Source organism: Oryza sativa, chromosome 5, assembly GCF_034140825.1.
Source record: "Oryza sativa Japonica Group chromosome 5, ASM3414082v1".
Lineage (NCBI taxonomy): Eukaryota > Viridiplantae > Streptophyta > Magnoliopsida > Poales > Poaceae > Oryza > Oryza sativa.
Genome location: NC_089039.1, coordinates 1,651,269 through 1,677,799, shown reverse-complemented (window position 1 = coordinate 1,677,799; position 26,531 = coordinate 1,651,269). Strand labels below are relative to the sequence as shown.

The 26,531-nt window shown below is 42.4% G+C and overlaps 3 protein-coding genes across 4 annotated transcripts; all 3 read right to left on the bottom strand.

Annotated features, from left to right (window-relative positions):
• LOC4337692 (zinc finger CCCH domain-containing protein 33-like) lies at positions 1-2,415 on the bottom strand. The gene has a single exon (NM_001402478.1). It carries the CDS (start codon positions 2,240-2,242, stop codon positions 437-439), a length of 1,806 nt encoding a protein of 601 aa, NP_001389407.1. The 5' UTR covers positions 2,243-2,415; the 3' UTR covers positions 1-436.
• An 8,162-nt stretch (positions 2,416-10,577) lies between these two features.
• Positions 10,578-12,411, bottom strand: LOC4337691 (uncharacterized). The gene is made up of 2 exons (XM_015782203.3): positions 12,063-12,411; positions 10,578-11,013 (listed from the first exon to the last, which is right to left on the bottom strand). Exons 1-2 carry the CDS (start codon positions 12,302-12,304, stop codon positions 10,797-10,799), a joined length of 459 nt encoding a protein of 152 aa, XP_015637689.1. The 5' UTR covers positions 12,305-12,411; the 3' UTR covers positions 10,578-10,796.
• A 4,097-nt stretch (positions 12,412-16,508) lies between these two features.
• On the bottom strand, positions 16,509-21,104 carry LOC4337690 (trihelix transcription factor GT-3b). 2 transcript variants are annotated; one of them, XM_015782105.3, is made up of 2 exons: positions 19,996-21,104; positions 16,509-16,806 (listed from the first exon to the last, which is right to left on the bottom strand). In XM_015782105.3, exon 1 carries the CDS (start codon positions 21,045-21,047, stop codon positions 20,046-20,048), a length of 1,002 nt encoding a protein of 333 aa, XP_015637591.1. In that variant the 5' UTR covers positions 21,048-21,104; the 3' UTR covers positions 16,509-16,806; positions 19,996-20,045. The 2 variants fall into 2 exon arrangements, with proteins under 2 accessions (XP_015637591.1, XP_015637590.1); XM_015782104.3 differs by lacking the exon at positions 16,509-16,806 and adding an exon at positions 19,424-19,853.
• Positions 21,105-26,531: the final 5,427 nt, after the last annotated feature.

Here is a 26,531-nt window from a genome sequence, read left to right as displayed (position 1 = left end):
GGTGAATATATCTATCCATTGATGTACTGCTGATAATAAGCATATGTTCCTGATGAACAACATGAATCTTGCATGGTTAATAACATAAGACAGACAGCACATGGATCAAAATCTTACTGATGCCCAAAGATATATATGAATATATATCGAGTAAAATAAAAACTCTTGTTGGAATTCTTGTATACAACTATTTTATAAAACCCAAAGAGAGGGGCAAAAATTAATAGAGTAAATATCAGCTGTTCTTCATCAATCTAGAGCTCCCTTTGGGTATACATGCTTCTTTGTTGATGAACAATATTATTTGCGAACAGCTTAAATATGTACTAAAAAACCATCTCATTTGAATCAAATTAAGCAAACGAAGGGGAAAAATTAATTGAAAGAAAGAACTTCTTTTTTTTTGGTTAGCTAGGTTGCTATGAGCCTCTGATGATCATGCCACCATCTGCTCCTGCTCCGGCCACTGCGCGAATATGTCGCCGGCGGCGTGGCCGTCCTTGACAAGAGAGTTCACCCATGACACGTCCGGCTCCGCCGCCGCGGCGTGCGTCGCCACCGGCATGGCGGATTGGCCGCGGAACGCGAACGACGCCGACTTGCGGAGCTTGTGCAGCTCGTCGCCCTGGACGCCCCAGTCCAGCTTGCCGTCCGGCGAGCCCCAGTCCGAGAGAATGGACGGCGCGCCGGTCGTCGCCGGCGACATGAGCGAACGCGCCGCCGGGGCGCGGCCTCCGCGGTCGATGAAGCTCTGGCTGCGCTTGGCGAACGCCGAGGCGCGGGAGCTCATGATCGCCTTCGCCATGGAGTGGTCCAGCCCGAACGCGGTGTTCGCGCCGCCCACCATCGGCGAGGTCGGCATGTGCATCTGCGTGGTGTCCGCCATGGAGCTGTACGCGGGCATGTCGCCGGCCTGCTTGAGGGACAGCGCGTGGAGCTGGGACAGCATGGCCGGGTCGACGGAGCCGAGCAGGTCGGTGTAGTCCGGCACGGCCCTCGCCGGCGACGCGGTGGCGAGGCCGTTCGCCGCGGCGCCCCAGCTCGCCCTCGGCGACGGCGCGCCGGACACCTTGTCGAACAGCTTCTGCTGGTACTGGTCCAGCGCGAGCATCTCGAGGTCGAAGTCGAGCTCCCGCGCGCCGAGCGCCGTCTTGAGGCGGCTCGCTGGGGACGACGGCCAGGCGGGGCTCATCATCGCCGCCGCCGCCGCCGCCATGTCGAGCCCGTTGGGCGGCGAGGAGCGCGGCGACGATACGGTGGGCTGCATGCCGACGGACACGGCGGAGGGGTTGACGGCGCGGAGCTCGTCGGGCTTGTGGGCGAAGAAGCAGATGCGGCGCGCGCAGCCGACCTCGTCCTTGCAGAGGCGCGTCCTGTACTGCGCCGGGTGGAGCCAGCACTCGAACACGCCATGGGCGTACTCGCACGCGTCGCCCTTGCGGCACGAGCCGCCCTTGCGGAACTCCGGGCAAGGCACGCAGCTGTAGGAGTAGCGGCGAGGGTCGCGGCGGCGCGCGTTCTCGCCGGGGTGGACGAAGGGGCACTCGGTCCAGTCATGGGAGTAGGCGCGGGAGCACGGCTTCACCTTGAAGCTGTACATGCGGAACTCGTCGGTGCTGAACAGTCCGCTCTTGAGGTCGGGCAGCGTCAGGTCAGGCGGGTACTCCTTCTTCGCCTCCTGCGGCGGCGGCGGCGACGGCGGCGAGGCCGACTTCTTCGGCGACGACGACGGCGACACGGCCGGCGACTTGAGCAGCAGCCGGATGGCCTTCTCCGCCGCGGTGGCGCGCGGGAGGAGGTCACCGGCGCGGAGCCCCGAAGCCGAGAGCGCGTCGACCGACGCCCCCGCGGCGAGCAACAGGCGCGTGGCCGCGACCGCGTTCGCCGCGCCACCGGCAGCCGCCATGTGCAGCGGCGTGGCCCCATCCGTCTCCGACGCGCGCGCGGCCTCCGCCGGCGCTGCCGCCACGACATACCCAAGCACCCCCGTGCTCCCGTACAGCGCCGCCACCATCGCCGCCGTCCTCCGCTCCATCCCGAGCCTCGCCACGCCGCTCGCCGAAGGCCCATACCACAACCCAGCCACGCCAAGAGACACCTTCTCCTCCTCCACGACCCTCCTCACCGCCGCCACGTCGTCCGCTGCCGCCAGCTCAAGAAGCAAGGACGCCGCCATCACCGTCGCCTCCTTCTGCTGCTGCGGCAGCGGCGGTGTGGACGGCTTGCGCGGCCCAGAGCACATGACACACACAAACAAACACGCACGCAGAGTGTTCGACCGAGTTCTTGTTAGTCAAAACAAACACCTAGTTCTTGATTTCTTGTTAAATTCAGAGAGGAGAAGAAGAACAAGAAGAGGGAGAAGAGGAATTCTCGATCGATGGATGGATTTGGAGAGTGGTGTGGTTGGAGAGGGGAGGGTGGGAGGTGGGTGGGGAAGGGTATATGTAGAGAGGGAGAGTAATGGAGGAATGGGGGTTGATAGAGATAAGGGAAGTTGGAGACGAAGAAGCAGCTCGTCTCCTTCTCCTTCGCGCGTTTTTTTTTTCCCTTCTCTTTACACAAAAATAAAATAATCGTTTTATTTTTTGGGTTTTTTATTTTTTTGGCTGCTGGATGTGTCGCGTGGTCAAAAGGAAGGGAAGACGCGCTGCACAAACGCAAACAAATCAGAGAGCCTCTTTCTTCCTCTCTTCGTCGCTGCATCCTCCTTTCTTTTCCTTTCCTTTTCGACCTTCCTTTCTACATCGTTTTTTTGTTTTTCTTGTAAAGGAAAAAAAAAAGATGAGAGAGATTTTGGTTTGTGTTTTTTTTTGGCGGGGGGGGGGGGGGGGGGTTGGAGCGGGTACCATGAATGTTGCCACAGGTGTAGGCACACATGTGTTTCTCCAGTAGAAAACATTTCGCGAGCGTGAGGGGGAAAACTTATGAGGTATCTACAACGGTGTTTATTAGCGGACTCTCTCTGTTATCATATAAGTAAATTTGGTGACGTGGAAGATAGAGGGGAGGAAGAGAAAACATTGTTGCTACTTATGATATCGGCTTAGAGCCGACTCTTAGTGTTTATTAAAAGAAATTCCTCTGCTCGCAGAGGGAGAAAATGAAAGAAAGCTAATAAAAAACTATTTTTGTGTATTAATGGTTAAGATGTCTTTTTTGTCTTGACTATCGTAGGAGTCTCTGAATAATGTGTATCAACAAAGAGCTCATATTAGACTTTACCTTAATACATGCCCCATGTAAAGTGCATATATGAGATTTAACAACTTGTTTCTATATACTCTCTATGTCCTATGATGATCAATTTTTGGCTGTAAATTTTTAGGAATTGGTTAAGTTTGGAACGGATGGTGTAAAGCGAGTCAAGAACCCACCATAATGAAGCTGAATCGAGAGTGTAAACTTTGCTATGCTCATTATGGAATATAACTTTAATGGATAATGGACTATAAGTCCACTCAAGCTAAGACTAACATTGGACTAACCCTCAGCCACCTTTATAAGCATTCAGGTGATAAGGAGTCGTGGCGTTGCAACTCCTAACTCGTTAATAGATAACGAAGGTTCACCATCACAGTCCTCGGTCTGTGGTGTTGAAGCAGGGTAGAAGGTTCAAACATTATTGCAATTATACCTTTTGTTTCTCTAGTTAACTTATGTTGTTATATATAAAGATGTACAACTTGCATTTAATCACACGATAATAACTATAATCCCAATCACATTGATCTACAGGAAGAAAAATCAGATAAATGTTACAGTTTATATAGAGAGCTAGTGTTGTAGCGGACTAAAACTCTCTAAGAATATAAAGTTTAGAATAAATAGCTAGCTTTAAAGTCATTGCCCCTTTATAAGAAAAAGGTCATCACTTACATGGTTGGATAAGAAACAACATTGTTCAATTCATTGTACATCGAATAAGGGGACCAAAAACATGTTACCCACTAGCATAGTGGAAAGTCTTTGGTATCCATCATCATAAGGTGTTAGTGTAAGCTCTTAAGAACTATCCCTATTTCAGTCCTATGAAATGATCAACATTTCAAAACTAACACATGGACATTCTTTAGCCTACAAAGCTCCAAATCCTAGAGTAAGGGTGGTGCGATTCACACCTCAAGCTCATATGTGGTACAATTCTCTGAAAAAATTGTGAGAGTAAAAAAAACAATATAATCTTTGTAAGGTGATTTACCCTAATCTATACAACATTTAATCCTTGTACCATGTATCTTTTATTCTCTAAACTCGAATAATTTACTTATTAGATAGTATAATTAGAAACCAATCGAGAAAGCAATAATGCATGGAAAGACTTTGGTATCCATACCATAAAGTGTTAATCTAAGCGCTATGAACTATTTATATTTTAGCCCTATGACATGATAAACTTTCCAAAACTAATACGCGGACATTCACTAGCCTACAAACTCTTACCCCTAGTGCCAATGGTGGTGTGCTTTAAACTTATACGTGGTGCGATTCTCTAAAAATTTTGAGAGAGAAAAACAACATCATCTTTGTAAGGTAGTAATTTTCTCAATTCTATACATTATTTAATTGTAGTACACCATATCGTGTTTATTCATTGAAATCGAATAATTTACTTACTACATAATACAATTTCAAACTAATCAAGAAAGTAATACGGAGCTACTTCGACATAAAAGTACCACTCTCACTCTCATCCCTTGTGGGTTTTGTCTCCTAGTAGGAGTGAGTAATAACCAAGTAGTTTCCTGTGTGCACAAGCGTGTGTGCCCACACCACACGGTTGCATTTGCATCCCATCCAAACCAAAAACGCGCTGTGCCGACTGGCAGATATGCCCCACGGCCTGACCACTGCCAGGTGGGCCCCTACCCGGGGTAACATTATTATTCTGCCGGGTGGTGGGCCCCACTCCGAGCCGAAAGGCAAAACGAGTTTCACGCGTGCCCGTGTGGCTGACTCCACTCGACTCCGACGCGTGGGTGACGCCGTTAACCCGCGCCGTTAGGCTTGGACCGGTTCGTCCTCCTCCCACCATGGGGGCCCCACGTCGGATGCCGACGCGGCAATCGCGTGCGGACACGTCACCCTACCCCCCATGCCGGCAAATATCGGGGACACGTGGCGCGCGCTCGCGTCGCCCCTTGACTTTTCGCGCGCCAGGGTGGTAAATACTCCTAAGTCAATGACATGTGGGGCCAGAATGATGTGGGGACAGGATGTCAGTGAGAGGGGCTCGGGTGTGCGGTGGTAGCGGGGGGTTTGTGCGTCGGGGGGTGTGGGTGGTGGGGCCCACGCGGTGGGTTTCCGAGTCAGTGTTCCACTCTGGTTGAGTTGACGGCGTGAGCTGCTTTACGGTTAGCCGCACGGGATTTGCCAGCGAGACGACCAGGTCCACGCCTTCACCTTCACTTCACTGCCAGTTTTTTTTTAAAATTTTTTTAAAATATTTCTCTGACTTTCCGCTGCTGCTGCTGTTCATCTTATCTGAATCTGAATTTTCTGAAGATTTCTGAAGATGAGGGCAGTGCAGGGCAGCAAATCTGACCGGAATTGCTCCATGGTTTCCTCGACACCTTAAACAACTGCACTGCACTGCACACATATGCAGACTTGATTATTCTGCTCATATGGATCTGTAAAATTATTGACCTCGTTTGTGCTCTGACGGCTACCGCAGCTCCAGCCAGCACAAACGATCAAATCCATTGCCTTAGGCCTAATTTAGTTTAAATTATTTTAAGAAGTAAACTTAACAAATTATGGTCTTAACAATGCAACATAAGAAATCATTTCTTTAAGAAAACATATTTTTTAAAGGGTAAAGCAGATAATATGTTTTCAATAATTCAGTGAATAAACTGAAAAGAACATGGTCTTGAGTTAATCGTTTTATTCTTAGACCATGTTCTTTTCTAATTAAGATATAAATTCTATCTTGATATCTGTTAGCACATTTTCAAACTATTAAACGGTATGTTCTGTATAATACTTAGTTGCTCTAAAATATCAAATAATCTATTATTCAATTATGTTATATTAAAACTCAATTAATCATACGCTAATGACTTTCTTATTTTGCGTGCCTTTACTTAACCCTAATCTTTAAGATTCGAACGGAGCCTTAACCTCCTGTGTTTCTGTGAGCGACAAGAACAATTTTCAGCTAGCTGAGTGACACTCTCAAGCTGCCAAAAGCTCTCCATGTGTTGTCAAATTTCCAGCATTATGCTGCATGAAAAATTAAGCGCCCCACCACCCACAAAGACAAAGCATGAAGGACCGATGGTAATTAGCAGGTCGGTCACTCATATCCTTATCTGCAGATGCAGCTAAGCTGGGCACCATGAGGAATTCAGCTGACCTACAAGATGATCGGATTATTAAGCATATGCTAATTATGCATGTGGGGGAATCTAATCGATCTGACGCCTGCAATGGGTTAGATAGATCAGATCATGCTTGTTATTGTTGGTGTCGATCTAAATCGCACGTGTTCCATCACTTCGCACGGGCAGTTTTTCATTATAATTAATTAATCAATTCAACTTTGCATCGATGTTGTAGATAATGGAGCAAGCTAAGGCATATGCAGCATCCATCAGATCATTCAGACATTCAGGTAGAATATTATGTTCGGTTAGCACTATAGTGGCATGACTTTTCTTATTCGGATTCCTTCCCTGAACAATTATGTTTATTTTCGAATAGATTATTCAGCGGATTGTTATTGTCGATTATCTACTCAATTATATTATATGGATAAATTAGATACTTTAATAAATAAACATAACTAATACTCCCTCCGTACTCGTAAAGGAAGTCGTTTAGAACAACGACGCGGTCTCCAAAACACAAATTTGACTTCTTGTTACTTATGTATACTTTTATTAAAGTATTTTTCAAGACAAATCTATTCATATAATTTTTATATTTTCAAACTCAACAACTTGAGAGTTATTCATTATTTATATTCCCAAGGTTTGACTTAAACATTGTCCTAAACGACTTACTTTACGAGTACGGAGGAAGTAACTCATAACAAATAGTCTAAGTAATATAAGTAAAGTATTTTTTTTAGAAAATGTATTTTTTTGAAGTACAGAAAAATTAATCTGAAAATAACTACTGTTGTACAATAAAGCTAATTACTGCTACTAATTAAGCTATACATGTATGAGAAATTGTGTGCCCTGGATTCAATGCAGCCATCAGACCCATGGTCGGATGGAGATGGCCTTCAAGCACACGCATATAAATATGCGCATCACGCGTGCAAGTAGCTATCAGTTGATTAATTAACGGCAGTTTAAAAATAAGATAATTGATGGCAATTAGAAGGCCAAGTCAGCATTTCATAAATGGTCTCGCAGCAAGACTAGACCAGCTCAGCTCAGCTGCCTTTCTGCCTCGGCTAAGTGAAATCTGACTGCAGCTAATCTGGCCCTCAAGATTTTCAACGAACACCGGCCTTCTCAGCTGTCATCTGTTAACCACCAACTAAACTCCAGTAATTTACACATCTACTGTATTATAGAACTAACTGTCCCTTTCATAACGGTTGTGTGCAAATTTTGGAACCGACTGATTGATAGCTAGCTTGCTAGCTGTAATTAACTCGCAGAAATGGGGACAGGTTAATTTAATTAGTTACAGTTGCAAACTTGGGAGTTGGGATGGATTCATGCACAATTGGATTGATATCTGACAGCTTAATTTGTAAGATTATAGCTGTAATTTGAAACAGTAGCTCACTGAAGCTGGCTAGCTACCTGCAGGCAGCTTCTGCTTTACAATTCTAGTCCAAGTTACACGTGCTTGCATGGTCAATTGGTCAGCAGCTAAGCCTCTACGTTGACTGGTTGACCAGTCAACGGACAAGATGATATGGCGCCAAGTGATGATGAGTAAAGTACACTGTTACGTGCTACGTACCTGAGTGGGCCCCACACGTGTACGTATATACGGTACGTATACACTGAACTGAAGAGTAGAAAAGTTCAGAGTAGCAGATGTAAATTCAGACACAACACAGGTAGTAGTACCATGCTCCATCATAATGAAAGGTCTGGACAAACAAAAATTGATGATAGATGCAGGTTGGCACTCACTGATTAGCTTCTCTAATCAATCTGTCTGTTTTAATTCATGGTCGGCTCAGGGTTTCAGTTCTTTAACTATTCTGAACTATGCACCTCAATTAACACAAGCCCTTGATAGATGCAACAATGATAATAATACTATTACAATTTTTCAGGCTCGAGTTGATGATGATGGTGATGATTGGTTGCATCAAAAGCAAAGCTTTTGGTGGCCATATATGTAGATATAGAGCCAGCTAGGGCAAAAACAAGCCAAGTGATACCTAACCCAACTTTGGATTTGGGCAAAAAACTGTCGTCAATGTTTTGCTGTGTCTCCATGTTTAGCCAACCCCACTACTAACATGATGCATGTAGTAGTAGTGGACTCAGCAATCATGGTGGTTCTTGGTCGTTTCCTCTAATTGTTTTGGTTGTGGCTCTGCTTAATTTGTCTGAATTTGTCCCAATGATAGGTATGCATACATATGAAAACATATGAGAAGTTTCATGATATTGCACTTGCATAACTTTGTCTCAATTATGCAGAAAAAAAAAACGTTATTTTTTCTTTACTGGAAAGAAGTACTAGTGCCAGATATCTGGAGAACGAGTGTACATCCATTTTCTGGATGCCAATAAGCCAAACAAATGGTAATAATTAAACCAGTATATATATATTCACTGAAAAATTTCACATGCCATGGATGATGAACTGTTGATTTTTTGTCACAATCTCTACCATAGAAAAAAAAAAGAACAGGCAAGAATATTTCAGGAGCAAAACAACCTCTGGTGAAAACACACATCTCGTCATCGTCTATCGATCGATCGATTGAACTCGCTAGCTATCATATATTCAGGTTGCAATTTCCCAAAGGAAAAGGAATTAAAGGGAAGGGGAGAAAAATTTTCCATGGCCATGAAAGAGACCTGCACTGTCCGTCCCAGCAAGAGCGTGGTGACAAACCGAATTGCAAGCACGAACTCCACCGGCATCTAGCTAGCGATGGCGATAATGGTGGAGATTATTTGCGGTGTGGAGAGGAGGCTTGTCGCCATCGCCAACACCACCACCTCCATCATCACAGTGAATTCTGAATTGTCATCTCTCTCTCACTGAAACTTTCTCTGAATCTTTTTTGGTTTTTGACTCTTCAGAGTAGAGGCCGGCTGGCTTTACCCTGGCCTTAGTTGTGTGGATGATTTTCTACCACTCATCGCCTTGAATGATCTTCTTTCTAGTGGCATCTGATGTTCTGGACTCCTCCTTAACCACAAAAATTAACTGTCATCAGAAATTCAGAAACAAAATCGGCAGGAGTGAAAGAAAAATGTTTCTTGCTTTTATCTGTGGCTGTCAATTGACTGAATCCTGCTCTCTTTTTCTTTATCATTTTGTTATGTTTTTCTATCACTGTACTGTACTAGAGGCAGTTGTTTCGAGAAATTAATGGAGAGTTCTGGATTCTGAAGCAAGCAGGAAGATTTTGCAGTACCTATTTCTGATCGAAATGGGAGGAGTGATGTGTGGGTGTGGGTTTTTTTGTTCTGTTGCTTCAAAGCAAGAAATGGAATATATCTATCTATCATCCTTCATCGATCTCTGCAGCATACTTTACATATGGTTTCAGTTCAGTTCATTGCAAGTGGTTATGCCTCCATATTTTGGTCTCGTCAGATATTCTAGAAGGGCATGGTACCGGACAAATTGCGAAATTCTGGAACAACAGATTTACACTCTGGTGGAATCTGCCATATAAAAAAAAATACAAAACAAAAGTGGCTCGCCAAGTTGAATCATAAGGAATTGCAGAATATGATTTGCTCAATTGAGCTATTGGATAAATTTCTATATGAATTTGGAGAGAGTATTAAAGAAAGTTTGACCTTCTGTTAGATTTCCTGTGTGGCTGCCTATTACATGTGAACACATGGCTATGCAGAAAAGTTCATTCTTTTGTTTGAGAGAGCCACATGGATAAAATTCTCCATAAGATTCTTAGAATTCCATACCCTGAAAAAAAATTCCTCAAATAATCCTATGTCATTCCTAATTTGTTCCTAAAAAGGCGCTAACGAACGATTTTCACGTATTAAAAAATCTCTCTGATCCATGAAGTGTTTTTGGTGTTGATTGTTGAATTGAACCATGAAACTGAAACCTACACATGCTTTGCAAGTTGATGATCCTGCCTGCCCTTGGTCCCTTCCTACTTTTGAGCTGAGCATGCCTAAGCTTTCCCATTGATGCTGTTGTGTGTGATGGCAACAACAACAACAACAACAACCAGTTGATGAGATGAGAGGATTTTGTGGAGTTCAGCCCACCACACTGATAACCGACTGATTTGCCCACTTTTGCCTGCTACCACAATACAAGCCCCACCTGTTTGTACCAATGCCCTCTCCACCTTTCATTCTTCTCCCAAAACTTTATTAGCTAGTGCTAGCTGTTGTTGATACTTAGTACTGGCTAGCTAAGCATAGATGCAAATATGCAATGGAATAATTATCTTTCAATTGAATGGCTCACAGATTCAGAACATGATGAGTACATACTATATGTAAGCCCCCCCCTTCTGATGGAGAATTAATCTTCTCTTTGATTATAATTAGCACTTTAGTGTGATCTTTGACTGATGATGCTATCTATTATCATCATGAGGGGGGCAATAACATACTAGCATGCATTATATTGATGCATGTTTGTGTGCACTACACCTTCATGGCAGCCTTCTTGTTCTTCTTTGTCTTCTTCACCTTGAGTCTGATTTTAGCTTCAGGTTGGCCGTCGCCGGCGACCGACATGGTTGCTGCCGGTGAAGAGGCAGCTTCTTCTGATTCTTCAGCCTTTTTGGGCTCCTGCAAATCCTTCATGATTAACTCAGGCACCACCCAGTTGGACACGAAGTAGAAGAACAGCATCAGAGCACTGCATTTTGCACACAGGCGCAAGAACATCCATCAACAAAAGTTAAAGAAAAAACAGAGAGGCAAAAATCAATGAGTCCTGAATTTTGTGGCATTTGTCAGATGTGAGGTTATGCTGTTAATTAGATGCGTATTGATCGCATGTTTTTGCAGCTGGTGTAAAATACAGTAACCATCTAGACTGTCATGTTTTGAGTCTGAGCTCACTGACCATACAGTGACTATCAAGTCCTGGTTTTTGTCAATTGTTGGAGATAAAAAATGCTAAGCACAAAAATAAAAAATCATGTGAAACTAAGGCACTTCCAACAATGACCTGGTTAGCCCAAGCCCAACCCAGGTTCTACCTAGCCCAAGACACAGCAAGGCCTAGTTTGGCCCAGTTAAAGATGAGAATTTGGATGTTTCATAGCCCATTGGAACACAATAAATTTACACCCACTTTCATATAAGATACAATCATACAGTTATATTTTGTTCATACAAAACATTGTCTTTCCTGACATTATCTTGCTGCTTCTTCGAAGGCCAAGGAATAATTTGTTATTTTCATTGGTAATATATATACATGTCTTGTAATATTATCTGATGCCATATAAGCTTAAAGTTAGTTAACACAATGTATTGATTAGCTCTGTAATCCTAAAATTAGAGTCTTAACCCTTAAGCATAAGTTAATCACGTATTTCATCCTGTACTTGCTTGATTTTGCTATCAAGTATTGCAGGTACCAGTATATACTTTACTTAGTACTCCCTCCGTTTCATATTATAAATCGTTCGAATTTTTATTTTATCAAACTTTTTTAAGTTTGACTAAGTTTAGAGAAAAATATAGTAACATTTTCAATACAAAACAAACATATTATCAAAATATATTCAATGCTAAATCTAATGAAACTAATTTGGTGTTATAAATGTTTGCTAATTTTTTCTGTAAATTTGATCAAACCTAAAAAAAATTGATAAAAAATAATTTAAACGATTTATAATATAGAACGGAGCGAGTAGGATAATGCTGGTGAAGTACAATATGTATAGAGTACTTTGCCTGATTGGGATGAGGGAGGAGACGTCGCCGGTGTCGGCCGGCGAGCCGGGGACCAGCTGCTCGGGGCTGAGGAACTCGCTCACCTGCGGCGGCAGCGCCCGCAGCCGCCGCCCCGACCACCTCGCCGCCCCGAAACCCGCCGCCGTCCTCCTCCTCCGTTGTGCGGCGCCGCCATGCGCGAGACCGAAGCAGCAGCTGTACTGGGCGCCGGTCGTCGTCGTCAGCGCAGCCGCCGCCTCCATGGATGAGACTTCGTCGTCGATGGCGCAGCTAGCTAGCTAGCTACCGCGCGCAACGACGGCGAGATATTTTCGGGAAGGGATTAGCTGACTGGAGTAGCTAGTGAAGTGGGGAGGTGGAGGTCACGTACCCTTGGTTTTGGATAACGAGTCGTGTCCCCGTCGAGCTCGACGGCGACGGGGGAGATGAGACGAGATGGGCCGGCGGCCCAAGCGCGCCACCGCTCAGGCCCAGGAAGAGGAAGCCCATTAACAAGCCCAATCATTTATTTATTAAGGTTTTATTATATTTTTCTCCTTTTTTTTTGTCGACGACATGGAATCCGTTAATTAATCAACAAACAAACGGATTAAATGGGCTGTCCATCTTCTCATATTGAATAGAAATGTCAGTTACTAGATCACTGATCAATGCAAATATATATTATATATACCTCCTCCGCTCAAAAATAAACCAATCGAGTTTGTGTAGTACTATTGATTTATTACTCCATATTGGTTTATTTTTACAATGGAATGACTACTCTATATATACTCCTATAGTCACAAGTCAGACATGAAGGACAAGACCAACTTTTGGAATTTTGACTGATTTTTTATTAAATAAGTTTATAGAATCTAATACTCCCTCCGTTTCACAATGTATATCTATCTAGATTCATGATATCAATATGAATGTGAAAAATGTTAGAATGACTTACATTGTGAAACGGAGGAAATAATTTATAATAATATTTTTTAAGATAAATCTACACGTGCCATTTACTTTCTTTTTAAACTAATCATTTGATAAACTATCGACAGTCACATCTTTAAAATTTTGACCAGATCTTTGTTAACAAACATTAAATAGCAGTTGCTATATATTAATATTACTTTCTCTATTTTAAATTATAAGTGTTTTGGTTAGGTTTTGAATAAATTTATATATGGGTCTATTTACAATATACCACGTGTCCAAATTCATACGGATGTAAATGGATTTTTATATTAAGAGATCAAAACGTGGAACGGAGGGAATATCATCCAGCATGAAATCGATGCATTGATGACGTGCACGCGCATGTACGTATGCATTATGCTTATGCATGTGTACATGCTAAACTATATATAGACGAACAGCCGTTGGATCGTGTGTACACAGGAAAAAGATTTCACACCTACCGCCATAAAAGGCTGAAACTGTCGTCGCCAGTTAAATTAATTCATTCACACTGTAATTAACTTGATCAAATTTAACTGATCCTTGTAACAATTCCACTTTTACGCTGAGTTTGTTACTTTTTTTCTAGCTTGTTGCTTGAACTGCTGTAGTATAATATTATTCCAGTATATAGGAATAGGAGTATAAAGAGATTTATGATGTTGCAGCTGATTGCCACCATACATATTAGGGCATACTTATTATAGTTGAGTGTCAAACTTCACCGCTCGTTGGTGTGTGTGTGTGTGTGTGTGTGTGTGTGTGTGTGTGTGTATATATATATATATATATATATATATATATATATATATATATATATATATATATATATATATATATATATATATATATATATATATATATATATATATATATGTATGTATATATATATGAGATTGGCTACACAATTTGTGAAAGAAAATCCACCTCCATGTCATATGAATTCTGAACCGTTGAATTTGATCTGACATTTGTGCAACCTCAATTCCTTTAACTTTTTCCTCACTCTCGTGCACAGGGGCGGTACCACCCATTAAGCGGGGTTGGGCGGCCGGCCCAGCTACGGCCCGCGCCGCCCCAACCCTTCATATCCTTCTTGGGCCGCCTACCACCACATCCAATTCACAAATTGGCCTATAAATAAGCAGCTCAAGTGTCCAATTTTAATCCTGTATATGTGATGCTTTCCTGAGTCAATTCCTTGACACTGCTCACACCCGTCCCCTACTATAGTTAGGTGCCTAATGTTTTTCTCTCTCTCTCCCTTCTAAACAAAATAATAATCATCTTATTTTAGGTATGCGATATCTTCTCATATAGTTATTTTTTAAAAGATATCTATCAACCATGTTTTATGAATTGACTCATATTTGCAAATTGATATGTTTACTAGTATCTTTTTATGTATGATGAATTATGTATGGTGCAAAATTATTACTTTATTTTAATATCATTTTTGTTTTTTGTTTGCCTTAATTTATTGATTATACTATATGTTTATATGATTACAACATAAATATGGTATTTTTTCCGTTTAGTTGTTCTTATTGAGACGAGCATCCTCACCCCATCTTTATTTTAATCCTGCGTCCGCCACTGCTCGTGCGTCGCCGATTCCCCTGTTGCCACCGTCGCACCACCAGGTCTGGTCGATGCCGGAAGGCGTCAACAATGGTAGCAGGCCCATCGGACCTCCTCCTTCCCCTTTCCCACCTTTCCTCTCCAAGGTGAGTTGGAGAGGTTCCCTTGCGCAGCCATATATATTACCCATCTTTGACGGTTTCTTGCCACCAGAAATTCCACCATCACCCCTAACGCTAACATCGGGCCACCACTGGCAGCTAACCCCGTATTTTTGGTATAACGCCTCTGTCTTGTCTCGCCGCTTCGCTGTTTACTTGCCCATTGCCATCCCTCTAAGCCGCCAGAGCCACCCCTCCCCTCCTATCCCTCCCTGTACTCTCTCAATCCCGATACTTAGCCGAAAGTCGCCGCCCACCGTTCCCGGAGACTAACGAGCTCGCCGAAAAAGGAGGTCATGGTATAGAAATTTCAAAGTTGGTCGGAAGGTCCAAAATTTGTAACATGGGAACTTTGATTTCCTATGGAATTAATGGAGATTAGCAATTAACGTAGCTGGCCAATATAGTTGCCACATATATACATATTTCAGTCACACTACCTGTTAGAATTGTGGTCAACACTTTATTACCAATAACGACACGATATACTTTATCAAAATATATTTTGCTGTGCCCATCCAAATAGCCCATCGAATTAAGTTTGTAGCGTCACGCATGCATGCTTGTTTAACCGAGTTGCCAGCTGCAACTTGGATCCAAATCATGAAAACGCGCGATTACAAAATAATGCAAACAACTTGGCAGCAAAGGCCATGCGATGCAGCGACAAAATTAGTTGGCAGTAACGTGTCAGCACGACAATTGTTCGCTTGTTGCGATCTTGAAGGACACACGCAAGACAATATATAACTATTCATGAAAAAGCTAGTACTAGCTAGCTATGGCATTGACAAACGAAGGAATATTGTTTAGATTTGGTTGTCACATTGGATATACGGACACACATTTGAAGTATTAAATGTAGTCTAATAAAAAAACAAATTACAGATTCCACCGAAAACTGCGAGACAAATTTATTAAGCCTAATTAATCTATTATTAGCAAATGTTTAGTGTAGCACTATATTGTTGACACAATTAGGCTTAAAAAATTCGTCTCGCAACACGCAATCTGTGTAATTGATTTTTTTTCTACATTTAATACTCCATATATGTGTCCAAATATTCGATATGACAGCGTAAAATAGAACTAAACAGGGCCTAACTTTTACATTGAATTACTGATGGTGGCTTATGGCATGCGTCTCTCTCTCTCTCTCTCTCTCTCTCTCTCTCTCTCTCTCTCTCTATATATATATATATATATATATATATATATATATATATATATATATATATATATATATATATATATATATATATATATATATATATATATATATATATATATATATATATATATATATATATATATATATATGGGGCTAGCTTATATTACTCCGACTATAATTTTTAATATATGATATTGTTAACTTTTAAAAATACAATCGATTTTTTAACCTTACTTATATAAAAAAATATGTAATTAATATTTATTTTGTTGTGATTTGATTTACAATTAAGGTTTCTTTAAATATGACTTATATTTTTTATGTTTGTGAATATTCATGATAAGAAAGATGAATGATCAAACGAACGCTAAAAGGTAAACGGTATTATATATTAGAAAAAGATGTAGTATATTACTAAGTAACAACATAAAAAAATCAAGCTAGTGAAGAATTATGTGATACACGTACTTGTCAGGATACGATATTGATGCATGGACGACCTTAATCAGAACATATCGCCAAAAGTCACCGTTGAATCAATCACCATCAGTCACTGCTGTATAATCCTTTGCTTCTTAAGGATGATTCAGGTATTGTAAAACCCACAATTTAATCTCGTTTGTCTATTTGTCAGTCACATCAGTATATATATTAACATATGTATCAAATAATATATATTGGTTCTTTAGACTGTACTGGGGAATATATTAATTGCGTGTGTCAAGTGGTCTCTCCAGATTTTGGCTAAACATGCGACTGATGACTTCACACCTGAAATTTGTGGGCCAGCCGAGATCGATTGTCCTTGTATCGATCATATAAATTCTTGTTAATTTTTGCTTACTCCATCATAGATTCGGCAGTCATTTTCTTCCCATCCAATGCAAACCTATATATTAGGGAGTTAAATTATTCTACGGATTATTGCAAATTGAATTACCCTAGTAGCAAGGTCAAGATAAATCTTTGACATGTATTGCCAACCAGTAATTTCTTAGTAAAAGATAACAAAGTGTGCATTTTCTACTTCCAGCTGGGAAGATCTAGTGAGAACCGAATGATATCAGATTGACGTGATGAAATCGTCATAATCTGTGAGCACTATAATAATAGAAAAATAATTGATGCCCAAGTATGAAAACAAACAAAAAAAGAAGTCATGCATATTTACAAGAAACAACAGAAGCAACAAGAAGAAGATCTTCTAATCAACATGCAAGTACTATATATTATATGAAATGAAATTGAATAATGAAGCAGTAGTCTATCACCAAAGAGCCAAAGATGAAAGATGCCTGGATGCTAAGCTGTTTATTTCAGTATTTATATATGTAATATATACTGGTGGCAACTGTGGGAAAATACATGCACCGTTTATTTCAACATTTCAATATTTTTCTACCCACATTAATAGGTGCATATATACCGAGTGGTACGATATTTTCAAATATTGTGTAGAGATAATAATAAAATTCATAAAATTTTGATAATCTCACAAAATTTTCATAAAATTCATGCATCTATAGCAGCATGGCGCAAAATTTCAAATCTTAAATAGCTTGCATAAAGTTTGACAACATTCACACGAAATATATTCGTATAGTAGTGCATATGCATGGGAGAGAGAGATATATATACGCACCGAAATAATGCCTCTAGTAGCTGAGTAATTAGTGACTATATATACATCAAATAGCTTCAAATTATTAACTATATATTAATAAAAAACCAAATATCGAATCATCACTTATTGACCATACATATTATTGAGGCTAGAGCCAAACAAACATTTGGAATCCATGAAAACATCTTGCTAGTCATCATCTCACTAGTCTGATTGCTTGTTGCCATTGTGAACACTCAAGGTCACACGCACCAAAAGTGAACAGTGAGCAGGACATGTCAAGAAAGCTGAAACGTACCAACTAGGCAATTTGTGCATATCTTAGATATAATGGCTAGACTGATGATACGCTGACGGAGCAAAATTCATAGGATTGAGTACTTAATTAATTAAATTGATGATGGCATGCATGACAAGATAGAGTTTAAAGGGACTAGAAAGCAAGTTTTTACCCTCGAGCACAATCAAGGAATCAAGTGCAGATGGACTAAGCATGCATGTTAGTTTTAAAATAAATACTAATTATTTGTTGTTGTCTATATATATATATATATATATATATATATATCTTACCAAATGTTAGTTACAGACCCTGCATGCATGATCACAAAACGACCGTCCTTCCCACAACAAAATGTTGTCGTTACTGACCACGCACGATTGAGTATGCTGGAAGCTACTATCACATGCACTAAAGTAATTAACAGCTAGGGGTGGCAGAGCAGTCTAACACGTAATTGATGTGGCTTTCACTTGAAGATTTCACATACATATATAGTAGCAGTATGAGCTTAACTACTGTGTATTTTTATGTATATATGATTTCTCTATCTTAGATAGTACTACTTTTTAGGCAAGAATATATATTAATTTTTGATAAATGATAATTACAGAATCTCATGCAAGCACTACAAATTAAGCGGTACAAATATATCCAAACAGATAGTTAGCTAATATATATGCTGACTAAAAAAACTTAAAACTACTTAATCAAGCGGCTAAACTGCACAAATAATATTGGCTTGCAATTTCTTGACAAAAAATGAATGTGTACATGTATAAACTTGCATTCATACTCTACTTTTCTACCCGTACACACTGTGCAGCAGCTGGTCCATGGTTTCATACCATGCATGACGCACCCTTTACTAGGGGCATGCCATGCATGACCATGATGCATACTATGACGCGCATTTGACATCATTAGCGAGCCTGTCTTAAACTAATCAGGCAGGCAATTAGCGTCACCAACATATGCATGGCGCATTACTCAGCATTATATTGTTGTTCTAGTGGCTGTTAATTATGGCTTCTACACCTCAATCTATCTCTCCTCTCACCACACACATGGAGGTCCTGCATACATAGGCATATTTTCATGCAGGGCATCAATTCCCTTCCTCCATGATAAGCAAAGCAAAGCAAACCCAACCCAACCCAACCCCAAAGACTGCACACTGCACCCCCATCATGCATGCATATATGCATTATATGTCTAGACATATATATCATATATATATATATATATATATATATATATATATATATATATATATATATATATATATATATCCTATGGCTAGCTTAGCTCCATCCACACATCTTTTTTCTTCTCTCACCAAGAGAGAAACTTTTCAGACGCAAATCTCTTTACCATGCAACTGAAAAGCAGGAAAGATCTAGCGAGACCATGTCGCCCAAAAGCTACACCTCTGCCTGCGCACAGAGAGAGATATCGATCTCCTCTGAAAAGCAGACATAATTAAGGGGAGCACGTACACACTACACACACCACCACCATTTTTTTCCCTGCAGAGATTCTACCGATCATCTTCAAAAGAAGAGCTAGTGGTGGTCATGGTGGACTCATGGTGAGAAGAGAGGAAAGAAAGATAGTTAGATAGATAGATAGATAGATAGATAGATAGATAGCACATCGATTGATCATGCAAAGGCATGCATAAATGCATCTCCATCCATGCGTTGGAAAAGCTAGCAGCTAGCTTCAGCTTCCTCCTGAAGCTTGATAAGACCAGAGCTTGCAGATGGCATGGGCTGGATAGATAGCTAGTAGAGAAACTAAAGAATTACTAGGAAGATGTTTGATGCATCTCAGTTGCAAAACCCTTATAATTTCTTGACCAACCTCTCATTGTCTTCTACAGAGAAAAGGGAAACCCTAACAAAAGATGAGATGAGAGAAAGACCATGGACTGATTGATCGATCACTAGAAACGAAACGACTGATCTAACATAAATAGCAAATGTATCGGGCCGGGCGTGGCGCGCGCGCTTCGCGGCAGTGCATCGTCCTGAGCAATGAAGAATAATCCAAGAATTATGATCGATTCGATCTCCATTTGGAAGAACACAACAAGATCATCATCAAGCAGTTGCAGTACATGATGCAGATGCTGTTGATGAGGAGGAGGTGGTAGGGGATTTGGTTCGTACCGGCGGCGGTGCGGTGCGGATGGAACAATGGGGGGAGGGATCGATCGATCTCAGGCGGACGCGTCGCCGGCGCCGAGCTTGGCGAGGAGTGCGGCGACGAGCTGGTGGCGGCGCTCCTCGCGCTCCTCGGCGCGCGCGCGCCACGCGTCCTCGCGCTCGCGCCAGCGTCGGACGAGCGCGAGGCGCTCCTCGCCGAGCGCGACCATGGCGGTCCGCCACTCCTCCTCGCGGGCGCGGCGCTCGGCCTCGCGCGCCTCCGCCGCCTCCATCCACCGCTCCTCCATCTCAATCTGCCGCCGCATGAACTCCCGCAGCATCGCCTCCACCTCGCCCTCCACCCCGCCCGTCGAACCCGTCCTCCTCGCCGCCGCCGCCGCCTTCCTCCTCCGCTTCTTCGACCCGGCCCTCGTCGTGTCCCCGGACGCCCCGTCGTCCTCCTCGTCGACCTGCTGATCCGCCTCCTCCTCATCATCCTCATCCCCATCACCACCACCGTCGTGGTCATCATCAGGATCCTTCCCCTTAACCTTCTTCCTCTCCAATGCGCGCGCCCTCTCAACCCTGGCGTCGAAAATCCTCCTCAACTCATCATGGAACGGGAACGACGACGACGACCCCCTCGCCGCCGCACCACCGCCCTGCCCCCCCTGCATCTGATCCGTCCCCGCGGCGGCGACGGCGGCGGCGCCCTCGGTGCCCTTGAACCGGGTGACGAGATTCTTCCACTTGGACTTGCACTGATCGGGGGTCCTGGCGAAGCCGAGGGCGTGGAGGCGCGCCGAGGCGGCCTCCCAGAGCGCCTTGTTGCGCTTGGTGGAGAGGAAGGAGTGGTCGAGGTCGGCGCGGATGGCGAGGAAGGCGGCGGTCTCGGCGTGGGACCACTGCGGGAGGCGCTCCCGCTCGAGCGACGGCGGGTCGGCGGGGAGCAGCGGCGGCGGCGGCGGAGGAGGAGGTGGGGGGAGTGGGTCGGGGGCGAAGTGGTGGGGCGGGGAGGCGAGGAGTGGGTGGTAGGGGTTGGAGAAGGAGGAGTTGAGGTGGTGGAAGGGATCCATGGCTATGGCCTCCGCCTCACTAGTGGGAAATGCGAGGAGGAAGTGGAGAAGACGATCGAGAGAGAGAGAGAGAGAGAGAGAGAGAGAGAGATGGAATAGAATGGGAAGTCAAGGGTTGGGCGGAGAGGAGAGAGAGGAAAGAGAAGAGGAGAGGAGGAAATCTGTTTCAACGCGGAAACGGCTTGCTTTCCCACTGCTTTTCTTCCCAGATCTGGATCTTCTGCGGTCTAGTACTACGGTCCTTGGATTCTGGGTATGACCTCATGCCCGTCTAGCCTCTAGAGATGGAATGCACACAACACAATAGTCAAACTTGTTTATTTGTAGATTTCGATACACGTAATAAGAAACTTGTTTACAAACATCTTTACAGTGAGTGATGTGGTAAACCCTTTCTATTTCTAATTGTTTTACTGTTTCTACTTAGGATCTCTTTTACGGTTAATCTGTTTAAGAGCTAACGGCTAACAAAATGGTTTCAACCTCACCTAAAAGGGTGATGATTAATTAAAGAGATGAAGCAGGATTCAAGTCACTCCACTTTAGAGTATGCTACTAGAAAGTTAAATTTAGCAATTTTGAGTCATGTTAAATAAGACCGTAAAATCTATCGGTTGAAATATTAGTTAGTAAATGTTTATTAAAGATTTTCTTTTAAGTACATACTAGCATTAGACATTAGAATTTTAGTTAGTAAATGCTTCTAAAAATATGGTTTGAGTGATTTCCATTTTGTTCTACCTTTTCTTACCTAGGTTTTATTTTGGACCATCCTTTATCTAATTTTTTTTACTTTGGGCTAGTTTTTTTTATCAATTTTACAAAGACCACACAATTATGCCAACTATCACCCCTATTTACAGGCAAAGCTCATATCTTCTCCGGGGAGAGATTGGATCTGGCTATACAAAACAAAAGCGTTAGTCAAAAGTACAACAAAAGATTAAAAAAACATAACACAAAGTGATATTAACTTTGGGTAATAAAAGTTGACCCAAAATAATTAAATCAAAAATGGTTTTGATAATGGGCATGTTCGGCAACCGTGGCTGCGTTGTAGCGTAGCCAACGGCAACAGTGCTGCAAGCATCAGACTAACATGTGGCTGCTGCTGCCACGATTGTGGCCTGGCCTTCCGAACACGCCTAATATATGTGGCTATGCTATGCGAGTAATGATTAAATATATTCATCGAAAGTTATATCGATATCCTAAGCGTTACTTTAAAGCATGTGACTAGCGATGGTGCACATTAATATTTTTATTTTAAAAATATAATATGTATTGTCTATTATATCGTCATTCATAAATATAGTAAAGAGGATCCAAGTTATGTAATTAGACAAATACACAGACTGGATCACCAAATATTGTTATGGCAAGATATTGTAGAGAGTTTATGATATGTTTGGATTGATAGCTTACTAAATTTTAAAAATACAAAAGAAAATATGTATAGTTAAAAATGGTAGGGAAGTGATGAACACATCCTAAGATGGCCACAGAGTTGATGGGTTCATAGGGGATGCGGTGGTGGGGTCCAAGGAAGGGTGGGGTGGGTGGGGCCGTGGGGGGCGGACGCCGTTTTGCGTGGAGGGTGTCGTCACGCGGACGACAGCGCGGCGTAACCAGCAAGGCCAAGGAGGAGGGGGACACGTCCGATCCGATCCGACGGCTGCGATGGATCGATCGATCCGGCGATCTAGAGGCTTCGTAGTTCTTGCTTTGCCGCGAAGGCTTCCGTTTACGCGTTCCATTTGGCGGCTGTGTTGTGTGCTGTGCTATGCAAGCCACAATACAAAACAAGCCCAGCAAACGTCCGTTGTCCATTTGGATTGAACACATACGTATACTACACACGTCCTACAAACGTACTCCTCTCGTTGTAAAATTAAGTTTATGTGTTAGATTTTTTTTTATTTTAAACAGAAGTAATACTCGGTACTCGCACTGGTTAATGCGTCTTGCTGTACGTGTAAGGGGTTGTTTAGATCAGGGGTGTAAAATTTTGACGTGTCATATCGGGTATTATATAGAGTGTTGTATGGGGTGTTTGGGCACTAATAAAAAAACTAATTACAGAATTCATCAAGTAAACCGCGAAACGAATTTATTAAACCTAATTAATCCGTTATTACCAAATATTTACTGTAGTACCACATTGTCAAATTATGCAGAAATTAAGCTTAAAAGATTCGTCTCGCAAATTAGTCGTAATCTGTGCAATTAGTTGTTTTTATCCTATATTTAATACTTCATGCAGGTGTTCAAACGTTCGATGTGACAGGGCGTAAAATTTTAGGGTGTAATCTAAATATGGCCTAAATGATTAACTTGTAAACTTATTTATAGATCAAAGTAGTGGGTTCGTGATTTATTTTAGTCTATATAAATAGATTTTGTGAGTTTGCCACTTACTCCCTCTGTTTAAAAAATAACTTAAATCCTATAGATAATTTTTAGATACACGTGTGTCTATGTGTGTATAGATTTGTCCCTAAGATTTTACTTTTACTTTTTCTTTTTAAGAAAAAAACATGAGGGAGTACACCGTTACCTGCCATGCTGCGATACCGTCGTTGCGATGCGATGGCCGGCCGTGTGCGTGTTCCAACGGCGATGGCGATACTTCTGTATAAACAGTTGATCTATCGTACTCCTAGAGGTTATTAAGGTTATTAAGATTGATGCCATTTTAAATCATATCTTTTTTTAAGCAAGGCTATTAAAGATATACATATATTTAGTATTTTTACTGAACTTTGATAAATCTCGTTAAAATTTGATAATATTATTAATTTATATTAAAATTTTGAAATCGCTAAAATTAGATAAGGCCCTTGTTTAGTTTCAAATTTTTTCTTCAAACTTCTAACTTTTTTATCACATCAAAACTTTTCTACACATAAACTTTCAACTTTTCTGTCACATCGTTTCAATTTCAAATAAATTTTTAATTTTAGCGTGAATTAAACACACCAAGGTTTATTTTTACTGCAATCGCTAAAATAGTCTCCTGGTAATTTGGTGGCGACAGACTGACATGCATGCGCGTGCATGTTGTACGTCAAGTCATGGATGATGAACTTGTCATGTTTGTAGCTGGAGTACTCCAGATTGGCAGCTGACAGCACACGCATGCGCATGCACACACGTAATCTCCGGCCGGATGTCCATTTCCCCTTTGTTCCTAGATCTCGGCAGTGGTTACTTCGTATGCCAAATTTTATTAGTATACGGGTATATATTTAAAATATTAAATATAGATAAATAATAAAATAAATTACAGATTCTGCCTGAAAACTGCGAGACGAATTTATTAAGCCTAATTAATTTATCATTAGCAAAGTAAATATTTACTGTAGCATCACATTGTCAAATCATGATGTAATTAGGCTCAAAAGATTCATCTCGCAATTTACATGTAAACTGTGTAATTTGTTTTTTTCGTCCATATTTAATGCTCTATACATATGTCCAAATATTTAATGTGACTGAATTTTTTGAAGTTTAAAGGGAACTAACACTGCCCTCATCACGTAGGAATACTCCTCTATAGGCTGTGATTAGTTCCTTGGCCAAAATCTTTTTAAGTACACGGAAAGTATTAAATATAGTCTAATAACAAAATAAATTATAGATTCCGCCTACAAACTGCAAGACGAATTTATTAAGCCTAATTACTCCGTCATTAGCAAATGTTTAATGTAGCATCACATTATCAAATCATAGCGTAATTAGGCTCAAAAGATTCGTCTCACAATTTACATGCATATTGTGTAATTGATTTTTTTTTCATCCATATTTAATACTTCGTACATGTCTCCAAACATTCGATGTGACGTTTTTAGAAAAAAAATAAATCTATACACGGCCATGATACTTCTATCCACATTTATAGTCAACTTTCTACAGTACGGTGTAGTTCTCTGGAAGGACAACATGTTGTGGAAATTCCGGCAGGTCGAGAGAGAAAGATCAGCATGGCCGTACCGTGGAGCGTGCATTGCAAGAATCAACAACATAACAGGATTACTATTGACCAACTAAGGGTAATCGTATCCCAGAAACCATCTACTCCTATTAATTTTCATACTTATCATGACATATATATACACTATGTATAGTAACTATTAATCTTATTAATCTTATTATAGGTGGTTTCTTCTAGCTGCAGAGCTTTTTATATAGAGACCAAAGTTGGTTTGGGTCCCCTAGCTTTTGAAAAAAAAATACATTGAGATCCATGGATCTTTGTACTATCATACAAAATAGCATAATTGTCATAGTTATAGATACCACATACCTAATAGTAGTTGACTAAATCTCATTAGGACCCACCACATACCATGTCTGTCGGTGACATGGGACCGGGGATATCTTGACTAGAGGTTTGGGGCAGCCGCGGTCACCCACGTGGCCTGACCCCCTCGGGGGGGTCGGGCCCAAGGGTGATGAGGCCGCCCCTCCCTCTATCTCCCCGAGGGGTCGGGCCGCTCCCGTTTTGTCCCCGAGGGCTGGGGCGCCCCGACCCCCTGAGGGTTTGGCGCCACGTGTGTGGGTTAGGTGAGCACAGCGGCGCTCACCTAACCGCGTTTATTGCGGGTTGGACGAGCGCCCCACGCCGCATTTAATGCAGCGCAGCACACTCGTTCGGTCCGTGACAGGTCACAGTGTGTGACCGGTCACAGACCGGTCAGATCGCGAGTTAGGTGGCAACAGGCGGCCTTTCGCACGCCTCGCCCCGTCCCGTCGGAATGATGAGAGCCTCTAGGCACTTGTCCCTAGACGGAGCCGGCGTGGGAACTCCTGGAGTTAGCACGTCGGTCCCGGCTAGATTCATACCAGGCTTCATCGCAACCATTATAAGGAAGTCATTTTATGAAGAAGGGCTGACGTGTGGCATGCTAAACTGACACGTGGTAGACAAGAATGACCGGTTTGTGACTGGTCTGATGCCGGTCACGTCATCAGCAAACAACCGTGCTTCCACGTTGCACTTGCTTCCGGCGGAGTGGAGGTTGGTATGACCCATCCCATCGGAGGGTCATTCGGACAGCAGCCATTGCAAATCTCCGCCCATTAATGAGGGAGGACAGGGTTATCCCGGTGTCAGGCGAAGGTACGAGCCAAGTTTTGGTCAAAGTAGGATGGGTCCCCACCCAAAAGAAGGGTAGGTAGAAATGGTGTATGTGGTATCCCCTTGAGATATAAAAGGAGGACCATGCCTACCAAGAGGGGGGACTGGAGAAAAGAGGAGTGAGAGGGTCTCTAGAGTTTGAACTCTCTTGCTCTCCAGCTCTTTGTAACTCCTTCATACACAGATCCACCAGAACACAGGAGTAGGGTACTACGCTTCTCAGCGGCCCGAACCTGTCTACATCGCCCGTGTCTTGCGCATTTGCTCTCTCGCGAACCATTCCACAGATCAAGGGCTTAGAACCTCACCCAGCGCCCCCGGCCGAACCGGCAAAGGGTGGCCCG